Source organism: Leopardus geoffroyi, chromosome A3 (genome assembly GCF_018350155.1).
Source record: "Leopardus geoffroyi isolate Oge1 chromosome A3, O.geoffroyi_Oge1_pat1.0, whole genome shotgun sequence".
Lineage (NCBI taxonomy): Eukaryota > Metazoa > Chordata > Mammalia > Carnivora > Felidae > Leopardus > Leopardus geoffroyi.
The window spans coordinates 124,377,713-124,401,986 of record NC_059336.1 but is presented as its reverse complement, the minus strand read 5'-3'; the positions used below and the strand labels follow the sequence as shown (position 1 = coordinate 124,401,986).

The following is a 24,274-nucleotide window of genomic DNA, read 5'->3' as shown; positions in this document are numbered from 1 at the left end:
CTGCCTTGAATAAATCACAGCTTGAACATAAGCTTCCCTACAATAATTGCTGGTTTGTCGTTGCTGTTGTTGTTTTGGATTTTTGTGTTTTTTTGTTTTTTTGTTTGTTTGTTTTGTATTTCACTTTTTACAGTAGTGCAAACAACTTTTATATTTTCTGTGACAAAGAATCATAACTGAGTCACCTTAGGCCTTTCAGCTGGAAGTATTTCGTCCCAAATGAAAATGTTAATGCATTTTTTTTTACAAGGGTTAGCATGCTGACTGCAACTTGCCCTTCAGCACATGAGAAAAGGATATTCTGAAAAGTTTGGAAAACTTTTAATACACATACATATATATGTTTGTATAAAGAGGTTTCTGCAGAACTCTTGCACCAGCTTGTAGCATCCCTCTGTTTAAGCAGGCTCTGCTTTAAGGTGGCCAGTAGCTCCCTGCCCCTTAGTGAGCCACCTTGACCCCGCTGCCAATACTGTGATTTTAAGGAAATGGGCAAAACTCAAAGTGACAGGAATGCTGTCACAGCTCAATACATACCAAAATGTATTATTTTGATGGGGGTTGAAGTCCCTTTCATTTCGCAATGATACCCACTATTTCTCAGCTTTGCTCGGGAGTAAGACGGGAAAAGTGGTGAGAATTTTAAACTCACTTAATGCGAGTTGAACTCTCCTTTGCTGGCAGTCCTTCCAGCTCTGGTTTGGCCAGAGCAGAGCTCTGAGACTTGGAGGCTGGAGACCAGGCTGTATCCCTGCTGTTCCATGGGCCACTGGGGCAGCATGAACTGATGTCGTGAATGCTGCCCATGCCCAGGGTGGTTGGCAGGGAGCTCTTCAAGGTCAGGTACAAATCCACTGTGTATATGTATTCTCAAGTTTAAATAGATTGTACATATCGGAATGTAAATGAACTGTAAAACAGCAATCTCTATTTTTCTTGACGTTTCTATAGCAGTATATATTTGTTAAACATGCTTGTATACTCTTCGTTAACCATTTTAATATTTTGTACAGATAAGGTGATTAAATATTTTATTGATAAACCTGCTCCTGGCTGGTCTTTCGAGAACTGTTTTTTGCCTCGTTATTCAGCCTTTCTCTGATGGTCTTCTCCCACTGCTCAACACTAAGAATGGAAGCCAACCGTTCAGGCATTTGGATGACTGCATGGAAAGGGGGCTGCGGGGTATCGCTGGGTCTGTCCGTCTTTATGCTGACCGTCCCCCCTTGACACACCTCAGGCTGTCAAGTGCATATGGATGGGGGCCTCTGCATGGGGCTGCTGCTCCCTGGGGCTCTGTGACTGGTGTGGCTCTGCAGGACACTGCACAGCCCCACACTGCATGGGGAAGCACCCCAGCTTGGGTTCAGAGTTGAAGAGGCCAGAATGCAGTGGAAGACACTGTCCCTTTGGAAAAAGAATAGTGCCTTATTTATTTATTTAATGTTATATTTACTTTTGAGAGAGAGAGAGACACACACACACACACATGCACACACACACACACACACACACACACGCGGAGACAGAGACAGAGAGGGAGTAGGGGAGGAGCAGAGAGAGAGGGAGACACAGAATCTGAAGCAGGCTCCAGGCCCGTCAGCACAGAGCCTGATGCAGGGCTTGAACCCATGAACTATGAGATCGTGACCTGAGCTGAAGTCGGATGCTTAACTGACTGAGCCACCCGGCACCCCAGACACTGCCACTTGGGATGAGTGAACATCATTACTGCAAACACAGTCCGAGTGAAAGGTTGTGCTCTTTACAGGCCAGGCTGCCGTGGGATCTGTCTCACTTCAGAAAGCCTGAGCACTCCCATTCCAGAGGTGGCACTGTCGAGTCTCAGAAATCCAAAGGCATAACGCCCGACGGTAGCAACTTGCTCTGCAAGGCCAATTATAGATTTTAGGGAAACCAACAGAGTCCTACAGCAAATGGGACAGGCCGCTTTTGCTCAGTACTCTTCAGACAAGTACAAAGATGTGCGCTCAGCGGCACTGACTTGGCTGTCCCAGACCAGGCAGGAGAGCACCGGCTACACAGCGTTCTACAGCTGTTCCGCCCTCACAACTTTTTCTACAACAGAGGAAAGAGAAAGTGATTTCATCTGTTCCTTAAGTATTTCTGGGAGAGGATGAGTGACAGAGCAGCAGTTGTGGGAAGGTGACAGGAACTGCCCTCACTAATGACTTGTTACCAGAATGACCTCCTCCGGGATCTGGGTACGGCCAGTGGGACCCACCTATTTGCAGAGCGATGGCAGCACATGTCTACTGTAATTGGCTGTTCCTGCAGTGTGTTAATGCTAGTCTCTCTCCCGTGAAAGGTAGCTCAAGAAAGTCTGCTCCCCTTTCGCTTCTTAATTTCGTTACTAAAGAGTCTTTTTCATTGGAAGGGAATTATATTCGCCTTTCAACTGACTTATGTGGTAGGTATGTGAAAGTGTAAGACTTGTGACCGTGCCATTGAAAAGTGTAGTCTCGTTATGCTGTTTACAACAATTCTTGGCTGGTTCTTCACTTTCCTATTTCTCAGTCTGCACTTGGCCTACCCTGGCCTTCCGTGGTTAGGGGGTTACCCGGTGAGCAGAGAAGGGGTAGTTACAGGGAGAAAGCAAAGTCAGGGGTGGCATTTAGCACTTTATCCTGTTCCCCAAACACTGAGGAGAGCAAGTCTGAAAGGTCCACAGTGACCGAGACTAACGGGAGGTGGAGACCTCCAGCCCTGCTCCCTCTGGCGCACCCTGGTGTGCCCAGTGCCCACTCACTGCCCAGCAGCCAAGGCACATGCGTGCCACCTGCTGTCCCGCTGAGGGTGGCGCTGCCTGACCTGGTTGTGGATGCATCGTGCTCCTGTGCTCCCGGGAATCCCGCACTCTTCTATCCAGAAGGAACAGTGATCTGGGGAGAAGCTCATCCTTTGCAACGTGTCACCAGTGTGCAGCCACCGCCTGCGAGGCTGTGGGCGTCTGCCAGTCCTAATAGCATGCAGGTGCGCGGCCCTTCGGCAGTGGCCAGTAGGAGGGAGCCCAGCTGCGGTGCGGGGCCTGAGCAGGGTGGATTTGCAGAGGCGGGATCCTAGTCCCTCTGTGAGCAGGGAGGCCCTGCAGGTGCACCCGCACCCCCTGGCTGTAATGGACGCCCAGTCACAGGGTCACATTCCCTTCCCAGGGAAGAGGAATTTTCCCATAGACTTAACCCAGCGAGGAAGTCTGTCCCAATGCAGGGAGGTCAGCACAGGTCCCTCTGCCAGAATGTCTGAGGAATGTACCACAAAATGAAAACGCTTTGCTGTCCCGGAGCGTGGTCTTGTGCATTGTTGCTGTAATTCCCACTCAGGGGTGCTGCACGGGGTTCACGCTCAACAAATAATAACCGCATATTTGGTAGTTGCTAATACCCAAACTCCAGAGGCTTTCTAACCATAGAAGAATGGAAATAACAGTTGCATTTGGAGGGGACCAGAATGGCCATGAAGTGTGGGGGCCTCGCTTTCTGCAGTCCCTGGAGCCAGAAAGCCAACAGTCGATGTCCTTGAGTCCGTCCGTCCCTGTTGTGCACAGCTCAGCTGAGGAAAGGCTTAAGGCGGAAAAGAGCTGGTCCACCTTACATTTCCATTTACACATTCAGTTGTGAGGGATGAAGAGTCCCTGAGACATGATTCCCTGAAAGTCCGACCGACTGAGAGGACTGTGTTTCTTGAGAACTTGACCCTCAGGTATGGTAGAAACTTTTATTAATTTAGGTAAAACTTATTGAATATTCTGTGTGGCAGGCCCTATTCTATAAGCCCTGAGAACACAGAGATGATGAAGACACAAGTCCCATGTCTTCAACTTTCCTTTTAAGGCCAGGGAAGAGTTTGGCAGCAGGGGCGGGGAGGAGCAGACTGGAAAAGTAGAATTCTGGGAATAGCTGGTAAGTACTCCAGGAGAGACCTGGCCAGGGCACCGTGAGGGCTCCCTCCCTCTGGGGGGAGGAAGGGTCTATGCTGGGGGGCAGGAGTAGTTGGCGTTTGGGGCCGAGTCTGGGGGTGGGCAGTAGAGACATGGGCTCTCTCAGAGCTGGAGCAGTTGACTCCAATGTTCTCAGGGTGCAGGTGCGGTCAGAGACACCAGTGCCTGAAGGGCCAAGGCGGCTGTGGTAGAGAGCAGAGGTCAGAAGGAGGGACAAGGCAGCTGTGGCAGAGAGCAGAGGTCAGAAGGAGGGATGGCAGCCTCTGCTGTGACTCCTTGCAATTCACTGCCCTATGCACCCCAGCCCCACCTCCCGCCATACACTCTGCTCCCTCATTCTTCTCAAACTATTCCATTGTTACCAACCACGTGACCTGCCAACCTGGCCCTCATTTCCCTTCCCTCCACTCCTGTGCCAGCCCTCTGCTCTTGCTGGACTGCCCACTGGTGCCTCCAGGAGGCAGCACGGTGCCGTGTAAAGAGGAGGGATCTTGGCTCTGGAGTAGAGGCTGCCTTTGAATTCCTGCCGCCTCTCAGTAGCTGTGAGCTCTTCAGCCAGTCACTTACCTGTCACCTCTGTGGTAATCCGTAGTGAGTGTGGCCATAGCCTCATGGGACCATGAGGCCCACATGAAACAATGTGAAGGGAGGGCGGTGGCTTCTATGGGCTCTCTCCTCTCTCTCACCTGTCCTTCTGGTACTAGGAGCAGTCTCCTCCACTCTCCTTCTGGGGGTTTCCTCTTCACAGAACTATGGCAACCTAGAGCCTTCAGTCTGGTGGGAGAGGCCAGACCCATGTCCCACAGTGGTTCCCCACATGGCCCAAAGTGAGATGTGTTCACAGAGCACACTTAGTTCCAGCCACTGACCTCTCTTTAAACCTCATTTCCCATGGGACAGTGCGGCCCAAGTATGTTCTCTTCTTTCCTGCAAGAGAAGGCTAGGAATAAAGATGATGTCTCATGTTAAGGAATGTTTTGCTTCCTGCATCTTTTCTAAATCTACCGTAAGGTCCTCAAGGTGCTGTTTGAGCATCCTCTGCTCTGTGTGGGAAGACTGCATGGCCTTGGGCCAGAAAGCTGAGGGGGGAGGGGGGTAACTGTCCCTCCACCTGAGTATGAACCAGAAATGTTAAGACTGCAAGAATCAAGTTGCAGGCTGGGTGAAAAAATGCAGAAGCTGAGATGTCACCGGGTCTTCCGCTGCACCAAAGAGAAGACACAGTAAGAGAAAAGCAAGTTTGCTAGCCTTTTCTTTTAGCTACCATTTTACAGAGCATCTACAGTAAGCCAGACAAGGTGCTAGATGCTATACGCATGAGCTCAATTAACCCATTAAATGGGGCGCCTGGGTGGCGCAGTCGGTTAAGCGTCCGACTTCAGCCAGGTCACGATCTCGCGGTCCGTGAGTTCGAGCCCCGCCGTCGGGCTCTGGGCTGATGGCTCAGAGCCTGGAGCCTGTTTCCGATTCTGTGTCTCCCTCTCTCTCTGCCCCTCCCCCGTTCATGCTCTGTCTCTCTCTGTCTCAAAAATAAATAAACGTTACGGGGCGCCTGGGTGGCGCAGTCGGTTAAGCGTCCGACTTCAGCCAGGTCACGATCTCGCGGTCCGTGAGTTCGAGCCCCGCCGTCGGGCTCTGGGCTGATGGCTCAGAGCCTGGAGCCTGTTTCCGATTCTGTGTCTCCCTCTCTCTCTGCCCCTCCGCCGTTCATGCTCTGTCTCTCTCTGTCCCAAAAATAAATAAACGTTGAAAAAAAAATAAAAAAAATAAATAAATAAACGTTAAAAAAAAAATTAAAAAAAAAAAATAAACAAAAGCCTTCCTCAAATCTAAAATCCCATCAGTGCAGAGTCCAATGTGGGGCTCGAACTCACAAAATGTGAGATCATGACCTGAGCCAAAACCGAGTTGGACACACGTAACTGATTGAGCCATGCAGGCGCCCCAAAGAACTTTACTTTCTAGAAAAGCATCCATGAGAGACAGATGCAGGAGAGAACACGGTGGCTTTTTTTTTTTTTTAATTTTTTTTAACGTTTTTATTTATTTTTGAGACAGAGAGAGACAGAGCATGAACGGGGGAGGGGCAGAGAGAGAGGGAGACACAGAATCGGAAACAGGCTCCAGGCTCTGAGCCATCAGCCCAGAGCCCGACGCGGGGCTCAAACTCACGGACCGTGAGATCGTGACCTGAGCCGAAGTCGGACGCTTAACCGACTGAGCCACCCAGGCGCCCCCATGGTGGCTTTTTAAAAATTATTTTTATAGATTTCAAACTCATCTCAAACTTACAAAAAAGTTACAAGTACCAAGAACATTTTGTTTCCTCTGAACCACGTGAGAGCAAACGGACATGATGCCCCAGCCCACCCCCAGACACTTGAGTGTGTGCAGAGTACAAATAAGGACATCCTCTTTTCCACAATCCAACCACTGAAGTCAGAAAATGAACACTGAACTCTTACTCCCAGTTCATCTATAGATCCCAGTCAAGTTGTGCAAACTTCCCAACAATGTTTTTAAAGAAAGCATCTAATTCAGAATCAAGCATTGCATTAAGTTATCATGTCTTTTTAGTCTAATATGGAATTAATTTTAATATAATGTAGGGTGAATAAAAAAAATCAAGCCTTTAGAGGTCCCTGGCTCTCCAAGGGTTGGGTGGAGAAGTGGATGGTGAGAGGTGCCTGGCCACCTCGAACATGAGAGCCCCAGGAACTGCCTCTGGAGATTCTCTCTGTCCCCTGGCCCAGAGCAGCCTGGCCAAGGCCACTGGTCATGACTCCAGCTTAGACTTTTCACTCAGCACTAGATAAACCCATATGAAGCAAAATATACTTTTTTTAATGTTTATTTTTGAGACACACACACACACACACACACACACACACACACACACAATGTTAGTGGGGGAGGGGCAGAGAGAGAAGGAGACAACAGACTCTGAAGTTGGCTCCAGGCTCAGAGCTGTCAGCACAGAGCCTGACATGGGGCTCAACCTCATGAACCATAAGATCATGACCTGAGCCCAAGTTGGATGCTCAACCGGCCACCCAGGCGCCCCATTAATCCTATCTTTTAAGTGAGGACACTGATGCACGGAGAAATTAGAGAAAGTTGTCTAAAAATCACACAGGTGACAAGGCCTCCAGAGTTCCTGTATACCTTATCATGTCATATATATGCATGGAAATATTCAGTGCTTTGTTTAATTCCTAAGGAAATGAACTCCAATCTCCTGAAATCAGATTCTTCTCTAAAAGGAGGAATGAGAAAATCCAACAGAGAGACTTGGGTCCAAGTCTAACTCAGGAGGCCTGTTCAGACGGTACCATGCACCCCCGCCCCCCATACAGAGGTCAGGCCAGGCAGTTCTAAGTGTTGGTTAAACATTTATTTTGAAAATTCATTTGGCGATTAGATGATAAACAGAAAATGAGCCCGTATCTTCTACTTTTCATCATTTATTTAAGCTCTGAAAAACCACCATAAGACACAATGTCATATATACGGACAGAGTAATACAAACTAATGCTGAAAGGAGCTGGCGATGCTATTATTTTCTGAGTAGGTGTGATTCACCAGGACTTGGTCAAGGGCTTCAAAGTTAGTACTATGAGCATCTCCTATGTACAAGCAGTTCAGAGCCGTGAATCTGAGCTTCTGACACCAGATTTCCAGAAGGCCCACCCACACAGCGGCCAATCAGGATTTCGTGTGTAGCCCTATGCCAGTGGCCTTTGTGTCTCCTGGTTTATCTCCGGGGCCAGGAGCACTTGGCTCTTCCCCTCTGAGAAGTCATTTGCTCTGATGCAGATGCCATGCCAAGGGACAGTAACTCGTTCAACCCTCACCACTGGGTTGGCAGCATATCAGAGCTGAAGCTTTCATCAGGGGGCTTTAGACTTTGAAAGGAAGGACAACATTCTATTGTTCTTTCGGAATGATAACGCCATGAGGGGTCTCCTCTAGGAAAAAAACTGAATGTTTTTTTCTTTATTTTTTTATTTTTTTTTTTTTTTAAATTTTTTTTTCAACGTTTATTTATTTTTGGGACAGAGAGAGACAGAGCATGAACGGGGGAGGGGCAGAGAGAGAGGGAGACACAGAATCGGAAACAGGCTCCAGGCTCTGAGCCATCAGCCCAGAGCCCGACGCGGGGCTCGAACTCACAGACCGCGAGATCGTGACCTGGCTGAAGTCGGACGCTTAACCGACTGCGCCACCCAGGCGCCCCAAAACTGAATGTTTTTGATCAACTGTCAACTATTACTGCTGTCAGTGGGATTTATTGGCTCCTAGGATCCCAGGATTGAGTCATTTTAGGGAAGGCAGAAATATTGTGGGCCTGTTCTAGGCTGGAGAACAAGCTTCTTCTTTACTGGTCCTCAAGGCATCCAGAGAAGGTGAATTCACATAATTTAATGGATTGTTTTGGTTCATTAGTAAAATAACTTCTTTCCAACTCACAAAGCCAAGGCAGAAATATAGAACTCATTTATGGTCCTTCTCTATTCAGCAATTGAAAGATGCCCTCTCAAAAATTACTTACTGGACGATTTGCAGAAGAAAAGAATCATGGCATAGCTAAGCACTCTATCCTCAATGCCTAGCACAGTACTTAGCTCATAGCTGGCCCTCAGTGTAGTTTTATTGGAAAAAACACAGAAGGGGCAAGTCCACAAGGCAGGTACAGACTGGCTTTGGACAACCCGGGGCCTCCCCATCCGGGCCCTGCAGAAGAGGAGCCTGCAGCGAGCTCACAACCTGGCAGGCTCAGCACAGAGCTTGCTGGCTGTCTTGCGGCAGGAGGCTCAGTCAGGATCCTTCAACAGCTCTTCCTGGTTCCTTCACCAGTGGAATGTCTGGTGAACTTTATTCTCTGTGTAATGCAGGAAGATCAGGAAGTCTCACTCCTCAGAGAAGCTTTTTAGAGATGGAGACAAGCAGTACCTCCCCTGATGTTGGCCCCGCTGGGGGCCTGTGACCCAACGCAAGGTAGTAACAGGTCGGAGCGGGGGGTTGGGGGAGGTCCTGCAGGCTGGCCTGGCATCCAGTCTGATTCTGATGAGCTCAGCCAGGACCTGTACAAAGTTAGTCCGGGCTGATCTCTAGCTCCTGTCCTTAAGGGAGACCCAGGTCCACTGCCAAGACCCACTAGTCATCACTTCCTGCTATTGGAATGTGCGTCCTCATGATCACATACACTTACATTTCTGACTATACACTTAGCATTCACTGATCTCTTTTACATTTTTGTAATTTCCTCTAGGAGAGCCTGTTCTACAAGGTAACTCAATTAAAACCAACTGAATTTAGACCTCCTTTTGTCTGCAAGGATCCTGCCCACTAGAATAAACTGCATAGTGCCAACTGGGTATCCCGTGCAAACAGAAAAGGTCTTGTTTAGATCACTGATCACTGTGTTCCCTGAGTCTTGGAGAATGTTTCTGTTAAGCCTATGGCATATTTCACCAACTGGGCTTACTTCAGTCTGTAGTGTGGGGAGCTAGCTCGGAGCTGACAGCAAGCCAAGTCTTCTAGTATCAGACATTAACACCGGACACTTACCTACTAAGTACACTACTAACTACTAAGAGACAGCACACCTACCACTGCTATGTACTAGCTGTCAGTGACGCTTCCATGTGTCAGGGCTTCTATTTTGGACAGATCATCCTTTAGCCAGTCAGCTACCATGCCAGCCATTTCTCCGTAAAAATGGATGATAAAAGCATGAGGTAATTTTTTCTCGCAGAGTCGAATATCTCCTTCTGGAAAATCTTTCTTGATGTCTTCATAGTATTTTGTTGGACACCAAGCATCCATAGTACCATAGTAAAATGTAAGCTAAAAGACAAGACAAAAACATTTTATTAGAAAACACTTCCTCTGCCAACACAAACATGACACCAGCAACCTGCAATGCTCTGGTAACAGCCCCTGTACCTGGCCCTATAAGATAGCTGCAAGCCTCCCTCCAGACCATGGCTCTCTTAAGGAAGTGACCTTGATGGTTTATGAGAGTGAATTAAGAGGCATCTGATGGAAAGAAACCCATCCCCACATAGGGAGAGTCTTGTGTGATAGATTCCCCATGATTCACTAAAAGGACATGCCAGCAAAGTTGTGTACATTGAGGCTGGGATGGACACTGGAGAGATGGCTGTGGAGGACAGGGAGGAGTGACTGAGACATGATCGCTGAAGGACTAGTGACCATTCATACACACTTCACAGTTTTCACGCAGCCACAGGGTAGACATATGGATATGTTTGTTGAATGCATCCAAAGATGAAGTAGAGAGACTCAGGCTTCTCAATGTAGCAGACGGAAAGTGATCAGAATCCTGAGAGTGTCTGTAACATTTCTGAATAGGCTCCATGCAGCAGGAGAGTATGCAGATTCAGTGGGCAGGTGATATAATCATGCTTCAGGTGACAGCAAGCAGCTGCATGGAGACAGAGCCTCCTTTAAGACATTACTAAGACCCTTACTGGATACTGATCTATACCTGCCCATGACACACACACACACACACACACATGCGCACAAATATGTGTATGTACGTATATACACGAATGTGTATATGTGCATGGGTACATACGTATATATGCACATACAGGTATCCCCTGCTTTTCCAAAGTTCATGTTATGCCACTTTGCTTTTATGAAACACCTAAGTTAGCATCTGTTTTCGCTAAACGAAAGACACCCAAAGTGGATTTTCATTTTTATGAACAAAAGCTAAAAGCAAAAATAGTGTTCAGTGTTTGTTTGGCAGTGGGCAGGTACAGAGGCAGCGCACACCTGGAAGAGGGAGTGGCTCCACCACGCTCCTTCCCCTGGAACTACATTTCACATCAAGCCACCATAGCTTTGAACTGTGGCTGCAAGCATCTGGGCTTTACCTGGATTTATTTTGGGCACCCACTAGCATGATGTGTCCTAAAGTATCTGAAAAGCCTAAGAGAGGTTATTTTTTGGGTCTGGGAACACTCAAAAAATTTTCCATATAAATTAAGGTAATTACTTCTTTGCTTTACGCCACTTCAACTTATAAAAGGTTTTACAGGAACGCTCTACTTTTGGATAGTGGGGGAAACCTGATAAGAGCTAACAAAAGACTTCACACAATGAAGTGACATGATCAGGTCTGCATTGTAGGTCACGTACTCTGGCTACAATGGCAAAGAGAGATGGGAGCAGTCAAAGTGTGTCGGGAAGACGACGCGGGACACATGTGTTATTGCCCACTAGGTGATTTTGATCTAACAGTCATTAAATCCATTATCTGAATATGGACAAGGGAGACTCTTTTGATAAAGACACTGGTCTTTGTTACAATAACCTTATGACTTAACCAATATTTAAAGGAACAGTTAAAACAATACTTTAAAGAGGAAAATATGTAGACTACTCCAGAGAGTCAGTTACTAACAACTAAACCTTGAGTTGCAGACTTACTTTGAATTACTTCATAGACAGCTTTCTGGTTGTCACCTGAGGTTTTAGTTTTGAAAGCTGTGAAGGATCTGTGGCTCACAGGCTGCTCACTTCTTCTTCCCATTCTCCTGTGTTTTGCTCACTACAACCATTTGTGGGTACTCCAAAGCCCCTAAAACCAAAATTCATTTTGCCATGGCTCTTAGCAGCGTATGAAGTTCTTTCTGTTGCTGGACGACAGAGAACCTGGTGGCAGCCTGGCTCCTTCCCCTGGGTATCAGTCTCTCTACAGCTCTGCCATGCTGCAACCCCACCAGCAGAGCGTGACGATTCTGGCCAGCAACACCCTGCCCGCAGGCATTAATTACCTACCAATAGGGCTAATAACTTTAGGTTCTCTCTAAACCATACCCTACCCTTACCCACAAGAATCTTTTAAATTATATCCAGGAAATCGAGTACGTTATAGTCCTCATGCCCAGTGGTTCGGCACTTCCTCAGAGTATGAAACAGTGCTGAGAAATCTGGAAGTGCTGACTTGGGCCCATGACCGTCATGTGTGTTCCTCTGCCCCAGTGCACTCTCTTGCCTTAAGATTCCTGAATGCCGACAAAGGTGCTTTGGCAGCCCTCACACCTGCATAAGCTGGCAAAGTCTTGTGAAAAGCTCTATTGTAGAAGGATCAACTAGAGGGACAGCAAGGCAGAAAGAGCTCTCCAGGGGTCTCTGACAAGGAGCGCCCCATCACTCTGTGCACCTGCTGCTGCTTTCTGCCTCATATTTCAGAGACTATTCCTTTGGAGAGTTTAGCATTTACTTTTCAGTGAGGGAATTACAACTTAAAATGTCTTCATTGAAAAGTCCAGCTTGATGGGCTGGGAAACACCATCCCTTCCCTCACGAATGAAGGTGTGGACAGTTGAGCAGGAATAACACACGTGGATTACAGAGGCCTTACACCTACTTCAGGGTATCCAGAGACAAGTTGTGTCCAAGTAGTTAAGCTACCCAAGACATGTCCGAGGACCCTTAACACAAAGTGTGCAAGATGGCATTAGCAGTGAGGATTCCAGATTTCCCATAGGTTCATCTAATTTTACTTCTTAAGCCTCTATGACCGGTAACCATTTAGAGTGGCTGTATTTCGTTAAATCTCTAAGTAATGGTGGGGTAAGGTCTTTTTGCTTGGGTGTTTTGAAAGTTTTCTTCAGACTATATTCACTGAAGGGCAGCCTTCTATGAAAATCTTGGCTTACAAGTAAAACATGTGGTTATTCTAATGCCTTTATATACACTGGCTCAAGATACTTTCCATCCCTATAGATTAGAAGTCACAGGCAATAGATCTGGGCAGAAGGCTCTGCATCTGTAACCCTAAACAGGAAACAGAAAAAGTATGGGGTGTGTGGAGCTACTAGTGGGGGGTGGGGGGAGACAGGTGAAGCAGAAAGAAAGAAAGAACTGGACACCAAAGCACGGTGGTTAAGAGTGTATATACTATTATACTATCGATGTGTCAAAACAAAGAACCATCACAACATATAATAATGAACTGCTAAAAACTGAGAATAATATGTTAAGCTCTATATTCACTGAGTCCTTACAACAATACTCTTGAGGAAGGTATTTTATCCTTATTTTACAGAAAAGGAAACTGAGGCATAGTGAGATTAAGTTGTTTAAATTCAAAGAATTAGTGAGTTGTAAGGCTGGGGTATAAATCCAGAGACAACATTCCTAATCTGTACCCTTTACTATGATTTGCAATTAACAGTGAACTGACCCATGTTGTGAAGAGACAAAACCTGAAGACTGGGTGGTCTTCAACTGGCCATGAAAACTGAGAGTGACAATCAAGGGCAGGAGCAAACCCAACAACCTTCACTTACAGCCTTCTCGAAGTCTATGGAGTTCTGGGGCTCTGTGTGTCACGGCTGTAGTAACTGCTGGGACATGACCGGAACTGTTAACTAAGAACCTCAGGTTATCAGCAGGACGTTTAAATTCAAAGGTTTATAAGAAGATAAATAATTGTTTCCTGTAGTTTTATTTCTCCTTGGCACTAGCTTTGCTATGCGTGAGAATTGATAAAAAGTACACATTACTGAATGGAAATTATTCCGTGTTTCCAAACTGCTGTCATGTTAAGTAATCCGTTTCTCTATTAAACACAAAATTTAATTTTCCCAGTTTTTGTAAATTTAACTTCTCAGGACTGTGCTTTTTGCTTTTCCTCATGTGTGTTCTGCAGTAAGGTGGCATTATAGTTACTAGAGTGCCTGTGCTCACAGACGTATTTTCCTTAAACATTTCAGCGTGCCCCTAAGGAGCTATGTCCCTGCAAATTGTTGCAGTTTGCTACCAGTGAGAAGCCACGTTTGTCTTTTCTCATGTGGGTGTTTTTTCTCTCACTTTTTGCTGCTGAAACTAACAGATTCAAAGCAGTCTCACCAAAAATGACTCTAGCCCTCCTTCCCATCTGGCGTTGGCTAAGTGGTTGAAATTCACAAGGGAGTAAATCTCACTTCGGGAGAAGCTGCCAGACTAGGGAAGCACACAGGCATGTACACACTGGCCCTTAAACACACGAGGCAGAGAAGGCTATAAAGTACTTCTGGAGTCCAAAGGAGGAAAGCCTGGATTCTGCCCTGACGGAGTCAACAAACCTTTTAAAAATACTTATTTACTTTTTTTATTTTAGAGAGCGAGTGAGAGGGTGAGCAGGGGACAGCCAGAGGGGGAGAGAGAGAGAATCTTAAGCAGGCTCCGCTCTCAGTGCAGAGTCCGATGCAGGCTATATCCCACGACCCTGGGATCATGACCTGAGCTGAAATCAAGAGTCTGATGCTCAGCCGACTAGGTCACCCAGGTGCCTCAACAGATCTTTTTTTAGAACACATTTTGAGTTGTTGGCTTTTATGCATTACTAACAGAGGATTTATTTTAAGAACAAAAGAAATACCAGAAACCATCTTATGACCTAAGTTTATATATTTGATTTAGCTGATAACAAACTAAAATCACTTTCAATGATATATCTCAAAATATTAAACATGAAAAAACCCACAAGAATCCCTATCTGGTGATGTACAGACACACACACACACACACACACACACACACACACACACACAGAGGAATACTATTCAGCCATAAAAAGGAAGGAAATCCTGTTTGTGACAATATGGCTGGACCTTGAAGGCGTTATGCTAAGTGAAGTAAGTCAGAGAAAGACAAATACTGTATGATTTCACTTATATGTGGAATCTAACAAAAAAAGGAACTCATAGAAACAGAGAGGAGAGTGGTAGTTGCCAGAGACGGGCGGACAGTGGGGATGGGTGGAAGGATTGGGTGAAGGGGGTCAAAAAGTACAAACTTCCAGTTATGAGTAAGCCCTGGGGGGTTTAATGCAGGGCCTGCTGACTAGAGTTAGCAGCACTGTACTGTGTATTTAAAAGTTGCTAAGACAGCAGATCTTAAAAGCTTTCATAGCAAGAAATTTAAATTTGTAACTATGTGAGGTGATTATGTTAACTAAACTTGCTGTGGTAATCATTTTGCAATATATACATATATCACATTCATTATGTTGTATACCTTAAATTAATACAATGTTTTACCTTGATTATATCTCAATAAAGCTGGAAAAAAAATCTCTATTTCTATTACTTTTCTCTATTCAACAATCCAGAGGACTACAGGCATTATAGGAATCACAGGCCTAATAAAAGTGTTTCATAGTCTTAGAACGTTACTTCTTTTCTTTCTCTTTCTTTCCTTTCTTCCTTCCTTCCTCATTCATTCATTCATTCATTTTATTAACCTTACGCATAAGCTGAATTTTATTTTATATTATTTATTTATTTTTAAGTTTTTTAATGTTTATTTTTGAGAGAGAGAGAGAGAGAGAGAGAGAGAGAGAGGGAAGGAGAAGGGGCAGAGAGGGGGACACAGAATCCAAGGCAGACTCCAGGCTCTGAGCTGTCAGCATAGAGCCCAACGTGGGGCTCAAACTCACAAACTGTGAGATCATGACCTGAGCCGAAGTCGGACGCTCAACCGACTGAGCCACCCAGGCGCCCCATGCATAAGCTGAATTTTAGAAGCTCCTTAGAATATAATTCATCATAAAGCCAAGTTTGGTATAAGCTAGTTCTTGGCAGTTTAACAAAGTGAACTTCCTCCCTTCAAGTGGTCTTCGAGCGATCTGTTTCATGATACGGTGTAGACTAGAGCAGAGGAGCAAATAGCGCTTCAGGGCCATCATGCTCAGAGTGAAAGGGCTTCTCATAAAGCCTTTGTGTTCTATTATGGTAAAATAATCTGTGAAACTGCTCAAGTTCATTATGCAGTCACAGGGAGAGAGCATGGTGCAGCGTGCAGAACTTGGGCCCTGGGCCATACCTGCCTAGACTGGAATTTTGGTTCTTCTATCACTAGCATTCTTCTATCACTAGTTGTTCCCTTAGACTAGTTTCTTAGCCTGTCTGTGCCTGTTTCCTCATCAGCAAGGTGGGGATAGAACAGCTACCTTGTGGGGTGGTAAGGATTAGAAAACAAAGCACATCAAGCACTTGGCATATAGTAAGCACTCTTAAAGGACACATGGTGTTATACTGGTGATAACAATGAGGACAAAGGGATCTCCTGTGGGGGCAAAATCTGTCTAGATTCTTCCCTACAGTGAGAGTTGTGCTCAGATCAGAGGAAAAAGAAGCCACAGGACCTTAAAATAATTTTTGAGAAAATATATTTTCTTCTGATAAGCTGCTTTTGATGTAAGTCAGGCTCAGAAAATGTGGAAGTAAAGAGACTGTCTTTTTTTCCATTGGATATTCTTTCCTGCTTTGTCAAAGATTTGTTGGCCATACATTTGTGGGTCCAATTCTGAAGTCTCTATTCTATTCCATTGGTCTATGTGCCTGTTTTTGTGCCAATACCATGCTGTCTTGATGATTACAGCTTTGTAGTAGAGGCTAAAGTCTGGGATTGTGATGCCTCCTGCTTTGATTTTCTTCTTCAATATTACTTTGGCTCTTTGGGGTACTTTGTGGTTCTATACAAATTTTAGGATTGCTTGTTCTAGCTTCAAGAAGAATGCTGGTGCAATTTTGATTGGGGTTGCATTGAATGTGTAGATTGGTTTGGGTAGTATTGACATTACAATATTTATTCTTCCAATCCATGAGCACGGAATGTTTTTTCATTTCTTTGTATCTTCTTCAATTTCCTTCATAAGCTTTCTATAATTTTCAGCATACAGATCTTTTACATCTTTGGTTAGGATTATTCCTAGGTATTTTATGATTCTTGGTGCAATTGTGAATGGGATCAGTTTCTTTGTCTTTCTGTTGCTTCATTATTAGTGTATAAGAATACAACTGATTTCTGTACATTAGTTTTGTATCCTGAGACTTTGCTGAATTCATGTATCAATTCTAGCAGACTTTTGGTGGAGTCTATCGGGTTTTCCATGTATAGTATCATGCCATCTGCAAAAAGTGAAAGCTTGACATCTCTTTAACAAATGGTGCTGGGAGAACTGGACAGTAACATGCAGAATAATGAAACTGGACCACTTTCTTACACCAATCATAAAGAGAAACTCAAAATGGATGAAGGACCTGAATGTGAGACAGGAAACCATCAAAACCCTAGAGGAGAAAGCAGGAAAAAACCTCTCTGACCTCAGCCGCAGCAATTTCTTACTTGACACATCTCCAAAAGCAAGGGAATTAAAAGCAAAAATGAACTATTGGGATCTCATCAAGATAAAAAGCTTCTGCACTGCAAAGGAAACAATCAACAAAACTAAAAGGCAACCGATGGAATGGGAGAAGATATTTGCAAATGACATATCAGATAAAGGGCTAGTATCCAAAATCTATAAAGAACTCACCAACTCCACACCCAAAAAATAAGTAATCCAGTGAAGAAATGGGCAGAAGACATGAATAGACACTTTTCTAAAGAAGACATCCAGATGGCCAACAGGCACATGAAAAGATGCTCAACATCACTCCTCATCAGGGAAATACAAATCAAAACCACACTGGGATACCACCTCATGCTGGTCAGAGTGGCTAAAATGAACAAATCAGGAGACTATAAATGCTGGAGAGGATGTGGAGAAACAGGAACCCTCTTACACTGTTGGTGGGAATGCAAACTGGTGCAGTCACTCTGGAAAACAGTGTGGAGGTTCTTAAAAAAATTAAAAATAGATCTACCCTATGACCCAGCAATAGCACTGCTAGGAATTTACCCAAGGGATATAGGAGTGCTGATGCTTAGGGGCACTTGTACCCCAATGTTTAAGGCAGCACTTTCAACAATAGCCAAATTATGGAAAGAGCATAAATATCCATCAACTGATGAATGGATAAAGAAGATGTGGTTTATAGATACAATGGAATACTACTTGGCAATGAGAAGGAATGAAATCTGGCCATTTGTAGCAACATGGATGGAACTGGAGAGTGTTATGCTAAGTGAAATAAGTCAGGCAGAGAAAGAAAGATACCATATGTTTTCACTCATATGTGGATCCTGAGAAACTCAACAGAAGGCCAGGGTCGAGGGGAAGAGGGAAAAAAAAGTTAGAGAGAGGGAAGGAGGCAAACCATAAGAGACTCTTAAATACTGAGGACAAACTGAGGGTTGATGGGGGGTGGAGGGGAAGGGAAAGTGGGTGATGGGCATTGAGGAGGGCACCTGTTGGGATGAGCACTGAGTGTTGTATGGAAACCAATTTGACAAATAAATTTCATATTAAAAACATATGGAGGGGTGCTGAGTGGCTCAGTCGGGTAAGCGCCGACTTCGGCTCAAATCATGATCTCGCGGTTCATGAGTTTGAGCCCCGCGTCGGGTTCTGTGCTGACAGCTCGGAGCCTGAAGCCTGCTTCGGATTCTGTGTCTCCCTCTCTCTCTCTCTCTCTCTCTCTCTCTCTCTGCCCCTCCTCCACTCATGCTCCGTCTCTCAAAAATAAATAAACATTAAAAAAATTTTAAAAGAAATATGGAAGTAATATACACTTTCTTTAAGCCTAAAGCAAAGTGTGTTATTATATACGTTATCATGTATAGCAAACATGCACTCTACACACACACACACACACACACACACACACACACACACACACACTGTATTCCCGTGAAAAGATCATGGGGAAAGACATTAGTTAGAAGATCCAAGATCAGTCATCAACCAAACAAACAGTGAAGCACAACCCCTGTCTGCAAGCCACCACTCATGCTCCGCTCACTGAGTGGACGCTCAGCCACTTGACTTATAAATGAGACCTGGAGCCTACACTGCAGCACCATCTGGGTATTCCTGGCTGAGTATCTTCCAAAATGAAGGATGGCACCAGCATTCGGAGACTACCCTCCTGGTAGGGCTCACAGAGGGAGCCCCTGGGAGTGGAGATAAGGCCCACTGCTTCCCTGGGTGCTGAATGAACAGGCTTCCCAGTATGTTTACGTGCAGATTTCTTTAGAAAGAGTACCCCGAGCCTTCGAGCCGCATGGCAGGGGAAACAGCCGCCCTGAGAAAGCAACCAAGGAGCAACGGTGTAGATGTTCAGGGAGGAGACGTGTATTCTCTAGCGTGCTCTGAGAAGTCAAAAAACTTACGCCATTCCTGCTTTCTCCACTTTTTATTTCCTTTTCAGAAATAACTGCCACCCAACAGGTGTGGGTTTGTTTTTTGTTTTTATTTTGTTTTTTTTTTTTTTTGTTTTTTTTTTTTTTTAATTTTTTTTTTCAACGTTTATTTATTTTGGGGACAGAGAGAGACAGAGCATGAACGGGGGAGGGGCAGAGAGAGAGGGAGACACAGAATCGGAAACAGGCTCCAGGCTCTGAGCCATCAGCCCAGAGCCCGACGCGGGGCTCGAACTCCCGGACCGTGAGATCGTGACCTGGCTGAAGTCGGACGCTCAACCGACTGCGCCACCCAGGCGCCCCTATTTTGTTTTTGATCAAAAAAGCAAAAGATCAGATATAGGGCAGCAAGCTGCTTACAGAGAGGTCAAATTAGTACCCACACACATTTAGGTACTTCCCAGCGAGATCTCCCTGTCCTGCCTTTTTTTCCCTGTTTTCACCCCCCTCCAGCTTTCCCAGGCTCAGGTACTAACCCTCCTGCACTGTATCCCACCCCTGGGGAGAATCCAAAACAGGTTGCTTGCTGCTCATCCCCTCCCCAAAGTCAGACCCGGCACCTGTGAAGGAGACCTGTTTTGTAACATAAGCCTCTTCATTTCAGTTATTTAAAAATCATATTCCTCCTGGGAACAGAGCAGCCTCAAACTTTTACAATTTCACTGCAAGTCTTTCCAAGCAACCATTTTTAGGAACTTGAAGAGTTGTTAAAGAAAGGGAGGCAGTTTAGGAAATTCATTTTCCAATTTACCTTGTTTCCTTTCTTCCTTTTATCCAGAATTGGCTCAATTACCATTCTTGAAAACATGAGAATTAAAATCCCCAAAGATTAAGAAAAGTGGCTGAGGATGGGGGCAAGACCACTGAGCCCTCTCCCTTCTGCAGGCACCTTGGGGAGCAGGTGGAAATCAAGCCACCCAAGGAGGAGGTGAGGGCTGGCGGGTTATTGACCGGACCCCTCTCCAGTGGCTGGAATGACTGTGCAACCAACAGACTTGCGAAGTGGAGCTCTTTCCTTTCCGTGTTAAATGCAGGCGTAAAGGGTCAGAACCCACCTACTCCCAAAAAGAAGGCGCTGGACCAGCCAGTGATTAGCTTTGTCTCTTTCTTACCTGGGACTAGAGTACAAAGCTGACCTGAGGCATCAATTTCCCTCTGGTGAGGCTACAGAGTATAAGGCATCGGGAACAAATCTATCCCCTTGTGTTTGTGTTTCCCCCTGGTCATATGCCTCAGGAAACTGGCAGATGTGCTGAAGGGTCCTGTTTAGGACCTTCAGCTCATCTGAATCTTCTGCACGAGGGTACTGGCCCAAGTCCTGGTAAAGATTAAGTGCTCCTATGCCTTCCTTCACCACTGTTCATTCCTGTTCAACATCTCCCTCGGGCATCTCAAGGGGAGCAGTGGCTGGGATCTAGAATGGGACTGGGGCATTCCAGGGTCTCTTGGCTATATATTTAGTATTACCGAAATCTTTAACTATAGGATGAACTGAAAACATCTAGGAAGAAGTGTGTGGGGGGAGGAGAAGTTAAGCAAATAGTCTTTTTAAAGCACTCAGAGGCACATCTAGGGTATGACTAAATTTGTAATAATATTAATAAACTTCTAGCGGAATGCTTAGGGCATGCCAGATACTCTTAAAAGGTCTTTATATGAATTATAGCATTATATTTTTGGAACAAATGTATAGTACTAGATGCTATTACTAGACCATTTTATTGATGAGAAAGGAGACAGAGTGAGGTCAAGTAGCTTAACCAAGGTCACATAAGTGAGCAAGTGGTGGACCTGGAGTTTGAACCCCAGGCCAGGAGAAGACTCTGCTCCCCAGTGCACACCCACCCCTTTCAATCACTCTTCACTTGAGCACTCAGGGTGTGCTCACACACGTACGTAACATGAAGCTCTCAAGGTCAAAACGATTGACATAAAAACAAGCCTATGTATTTCCAGGATGATTATGACATTCTGAACAGGCTTCAAATGAGACAGGCAGAACTAACACAATCAGTTTCAGACCGAGGCATGGCGGAAAGCAGACCTGGTTAGTAGGTCCAGGCAGCACTTCCCATGCTCCGCTAAGCAGGACGTGTGCATGTCTGAAGGATTTGCATGCCCGAATCTGCAAACAACTGCACAACGTTTGTTCCCAAAGGCAACATGCACCTCTGGGCTCGGGTGGGCTAAGCAGGATGGGGAAAAAGCCGTAGCAGAGGGGTTCCTGTTCCTGAGGGCACTTTGCCCCTTTTCCCAAACAACACTGTCACCCTGGCCTGGCTCTCTGGGCGCAGGGCGGCCCTTCTACTGCTGTCTGCCTTTGTCAGAAAGCTGCACCTCGTGTGTTCTCGCCGGGAACAATTTTAGACCCTTGCTGACCGGCAGTGATGCCCAGATTCCGTCTGGCAGTAGCACACACCAGCTGTTTCCATTTGCCGAGGCCAGAGATGGTCACGGCAGTTTAGAATTTCCCTCCTAAGTGAGTTTTAAATGAAAACTTCAAGTTTCTAAACCAAACACGAATTCACTTTTCTGTGAATGAGACATACATTCTCGTACAGTTTAGAACAAGGGCAGAACACACGAATGTTGACCTATTTGCCTCAGACACACCAGGTGCCTCCTAACGCAGAACATACCCCAGGGGTTCTCCAAAGAATTGGGACAGGAGTGGCAAAGACGTACAGTTGATTCTCTTCCTTGGGGTTATTTCTATTCTGGTTCTCATTCTTGTCCCTCCCCCTCCCGTCTCATCCATTAGCCGCTCTACTTCCTCCCAACCTTTTAAGCTGTGTTCCCCAAGGGTCAATCTTTAGATGTCTTCTCTCCACCTACTACTTCCTTTTCTTACTATTACCCGAGCTCATGGCTTCAAATCTATCCTTACCGTTTCCAAATCAAAATTCAGCCCGGACTACCGTTCTAAGTTTCACACCGTACGGCCAGCTACCTGCCAGACATGTGCCCACTTGGGTGTCCACAGGTATCTCAAACAAAGTACCCAAATCAACTACTCTCTCAACCACCTCCCCCAACTAGCTGATCCTCCTTCCCTATCTTGTTATCAATCTAAATACAGAGAAATAATCTGAGATTCTTCCACCTCCATTCTCTCATTCTTTCACTTAGTACTAAGTGCTGTTGTTTTTTGTTATAGACTCAAAACTTTAATCAGTGAACTAACGTGCACACATGAAGGGCACCTTTACGCTGGCCCACAGCAACACAGGTCAGTAGTTACAGAGTCTGCTCCCAAGTACTAAGTTCTTCTACTTCCTAAATCTTCCCTATCTTACCTCCTTTCCACCCCCATCCCACTGCCTGAGTCCTTGTTAAAGCCTTCTGAATGATCTCCCTACCTCAAATTTCATTCTTATCCCATATTTTCCGTATGTTCCCCCAAAATAATCCCTCTCATTTGTTAATCTAGCCACACTCCTAGGGCTGACTGATGTGAACTGGTAGCTCTCAACTGGCTGGCTGTTCACAGATGGCACATGCTCTGATGGGTCAATGGCTGTGTCATATGGTTGTCAAACATTGTGAATATCACTCCTTACTTAAACCCTACAATGGCTCCCTAGCATCTCAAAATAATCTAGTCTTTTTAGTGTAACATCTCATGGCTTCTTGTTTTCAGGCCAGTGCGCAAGCCACAACACCGTGCTGCCTAACCTATATTCTAGTGTCTCCAAGGAAGGGCTTCTTCACTGGGGTCTCTGGGTCCATGTGGGTTTGTATAGAAGTGGCAGTGGGGGAGGGGTAACGTACACTTGCTTGGGAAAAAGATGACATCTTTACTTTTGCTAACCTCTAACTATAATTTAGTATTTCCTTCAATTATGTATGCAGGCAATAAATGATAATAGTATGAGTAACACCTATATTTTATCACCTATAAAATTACGGAAATTCTCAAATCGCAGTAAACTTGTTGAGGATAACTAAAAAATTATTTATGCTCATTGCTATAAATTTACCCTGGGTGGCTCAGTCAGTTAAGCATCTGACTCTTGATTTCGGCTCAAGTCATGACCTCACAGTCTGTGAGATTGGGCTGTGCATCGGGCTCCTTGCTGTCGATGTCAGGGCAGAGACTACTTAGGATTCTCTCTCTTCCTTTCTCTCTGCCCCTCCCTCACTCACACACATGCTCTCTCTCAAAATAAACGTTTTCAGTATTAATTCTGACTGCTATTATATGTCACTATTTAATGTGTTAATAAAGGTATGTATACTATGTATCACAAATTTGTTTTTAAGTTATTTTGATAAATATACTTCAATATAATTGCTTTTTTATAGTAATTTCATGTATTTATTTTATGCACTTAGACAAATTATTTTGCGTAGGGGTCCACACATGAGAGAGCCAAAGAGACGCATGGCACAGGGAAGACTTAGACTCTCTACCCTAGTGGCTTCCCCATCCATCCATCCAGTACGCATTTGTTGATTACTCAGCAGGTATCGTACATCGTGCTGAGTCTTAGAGATATCGAGATGAGAAAAACACAGTTCCTGACCTGCAGGTGGAGGAAAGGGCAAACCGACCATTTGAATACTCTGTGATAAATGTAATATTGTAACTTTACACAGGGAGCCAGGTGAACTGGGAGAGGGACACCTAACCAAAACCAGGGGCTGGGAAAGCCTCCTGGAGATGACAATGGAGCCAGGTTTTAAAGGATGGATAAGATCCAGAGGTGCCTGGGTGGCTCAGTCAGTTAAGTGTCTGACTCTTGATTTTGGCGCAGGTCATGATCTCCCGTTTCATGGGACTGAGTCTCATGTCAGGCTCTACACTGACAGCATGGAACCTCCTTGGGATTCTCTCTCTCCCTCTTTCTTGCCTCTCTCTCTCCAAATAAATAAATAAACTTTATTTTTTAATATATGCATTTTAAAGTTTATTTATTTTGAGAGAGAACAGCAGCTTGAGCAGAAGAGGGGGAGGAACAGAATCCCAAGCAGGCTCTGTGTTGTCAGTGTGAAGCTGGACGTGAGACTCGAACTCATGAATCCTCACGGATCATGAGATCCTGACCTGAGCCAAAATCAAGAATCAGATGCTCTACTGACTGGGCCACCCAGGTGCCCCTAAATAAATGAACTTTAAAGGGCAGATAGGATTCAGTCAGGTGAAGAAAGAACACAACCTATGATGCCAAAGGACACAGTATAGTCTTTTGGCAATAA

General features: G+C 45.3%; 1 protein-coding gene across 2 annotated transcripts in view; it reads right to left on the bottom strand.

Annotated features, from left to right (window-relative positions):
• Nucleotides 1-7,333: 7,333 nt before the first annotated feature.
• The window catches only part of LDAH (lipid droplet associated hydrolase), a 112,439-nt gene continuing 95,498 nt past the window's right edge, over nt 7,334-24,274 (bottom strand). For both annotated transcript variants that reach the window (XM_045447604.1, XM_045447605.1), the window contains exons 7-8: nt 8,201-9,808; nt 7,334-7,938 (exon numbers count right to left, since the gene is read on the bottom strand). In XM_045447604.1, the coding sequence (XP_045303560.1) occupies nt 9,584-9,808 (225 nt within the window). In that variant the 3' untranslated portion in view covers nt 7,334-7,938; nt 8,201-9,583. The remainder of the gene's footprint in view (nt 7,939-8,200; nt 9,809-24,274) is intronic.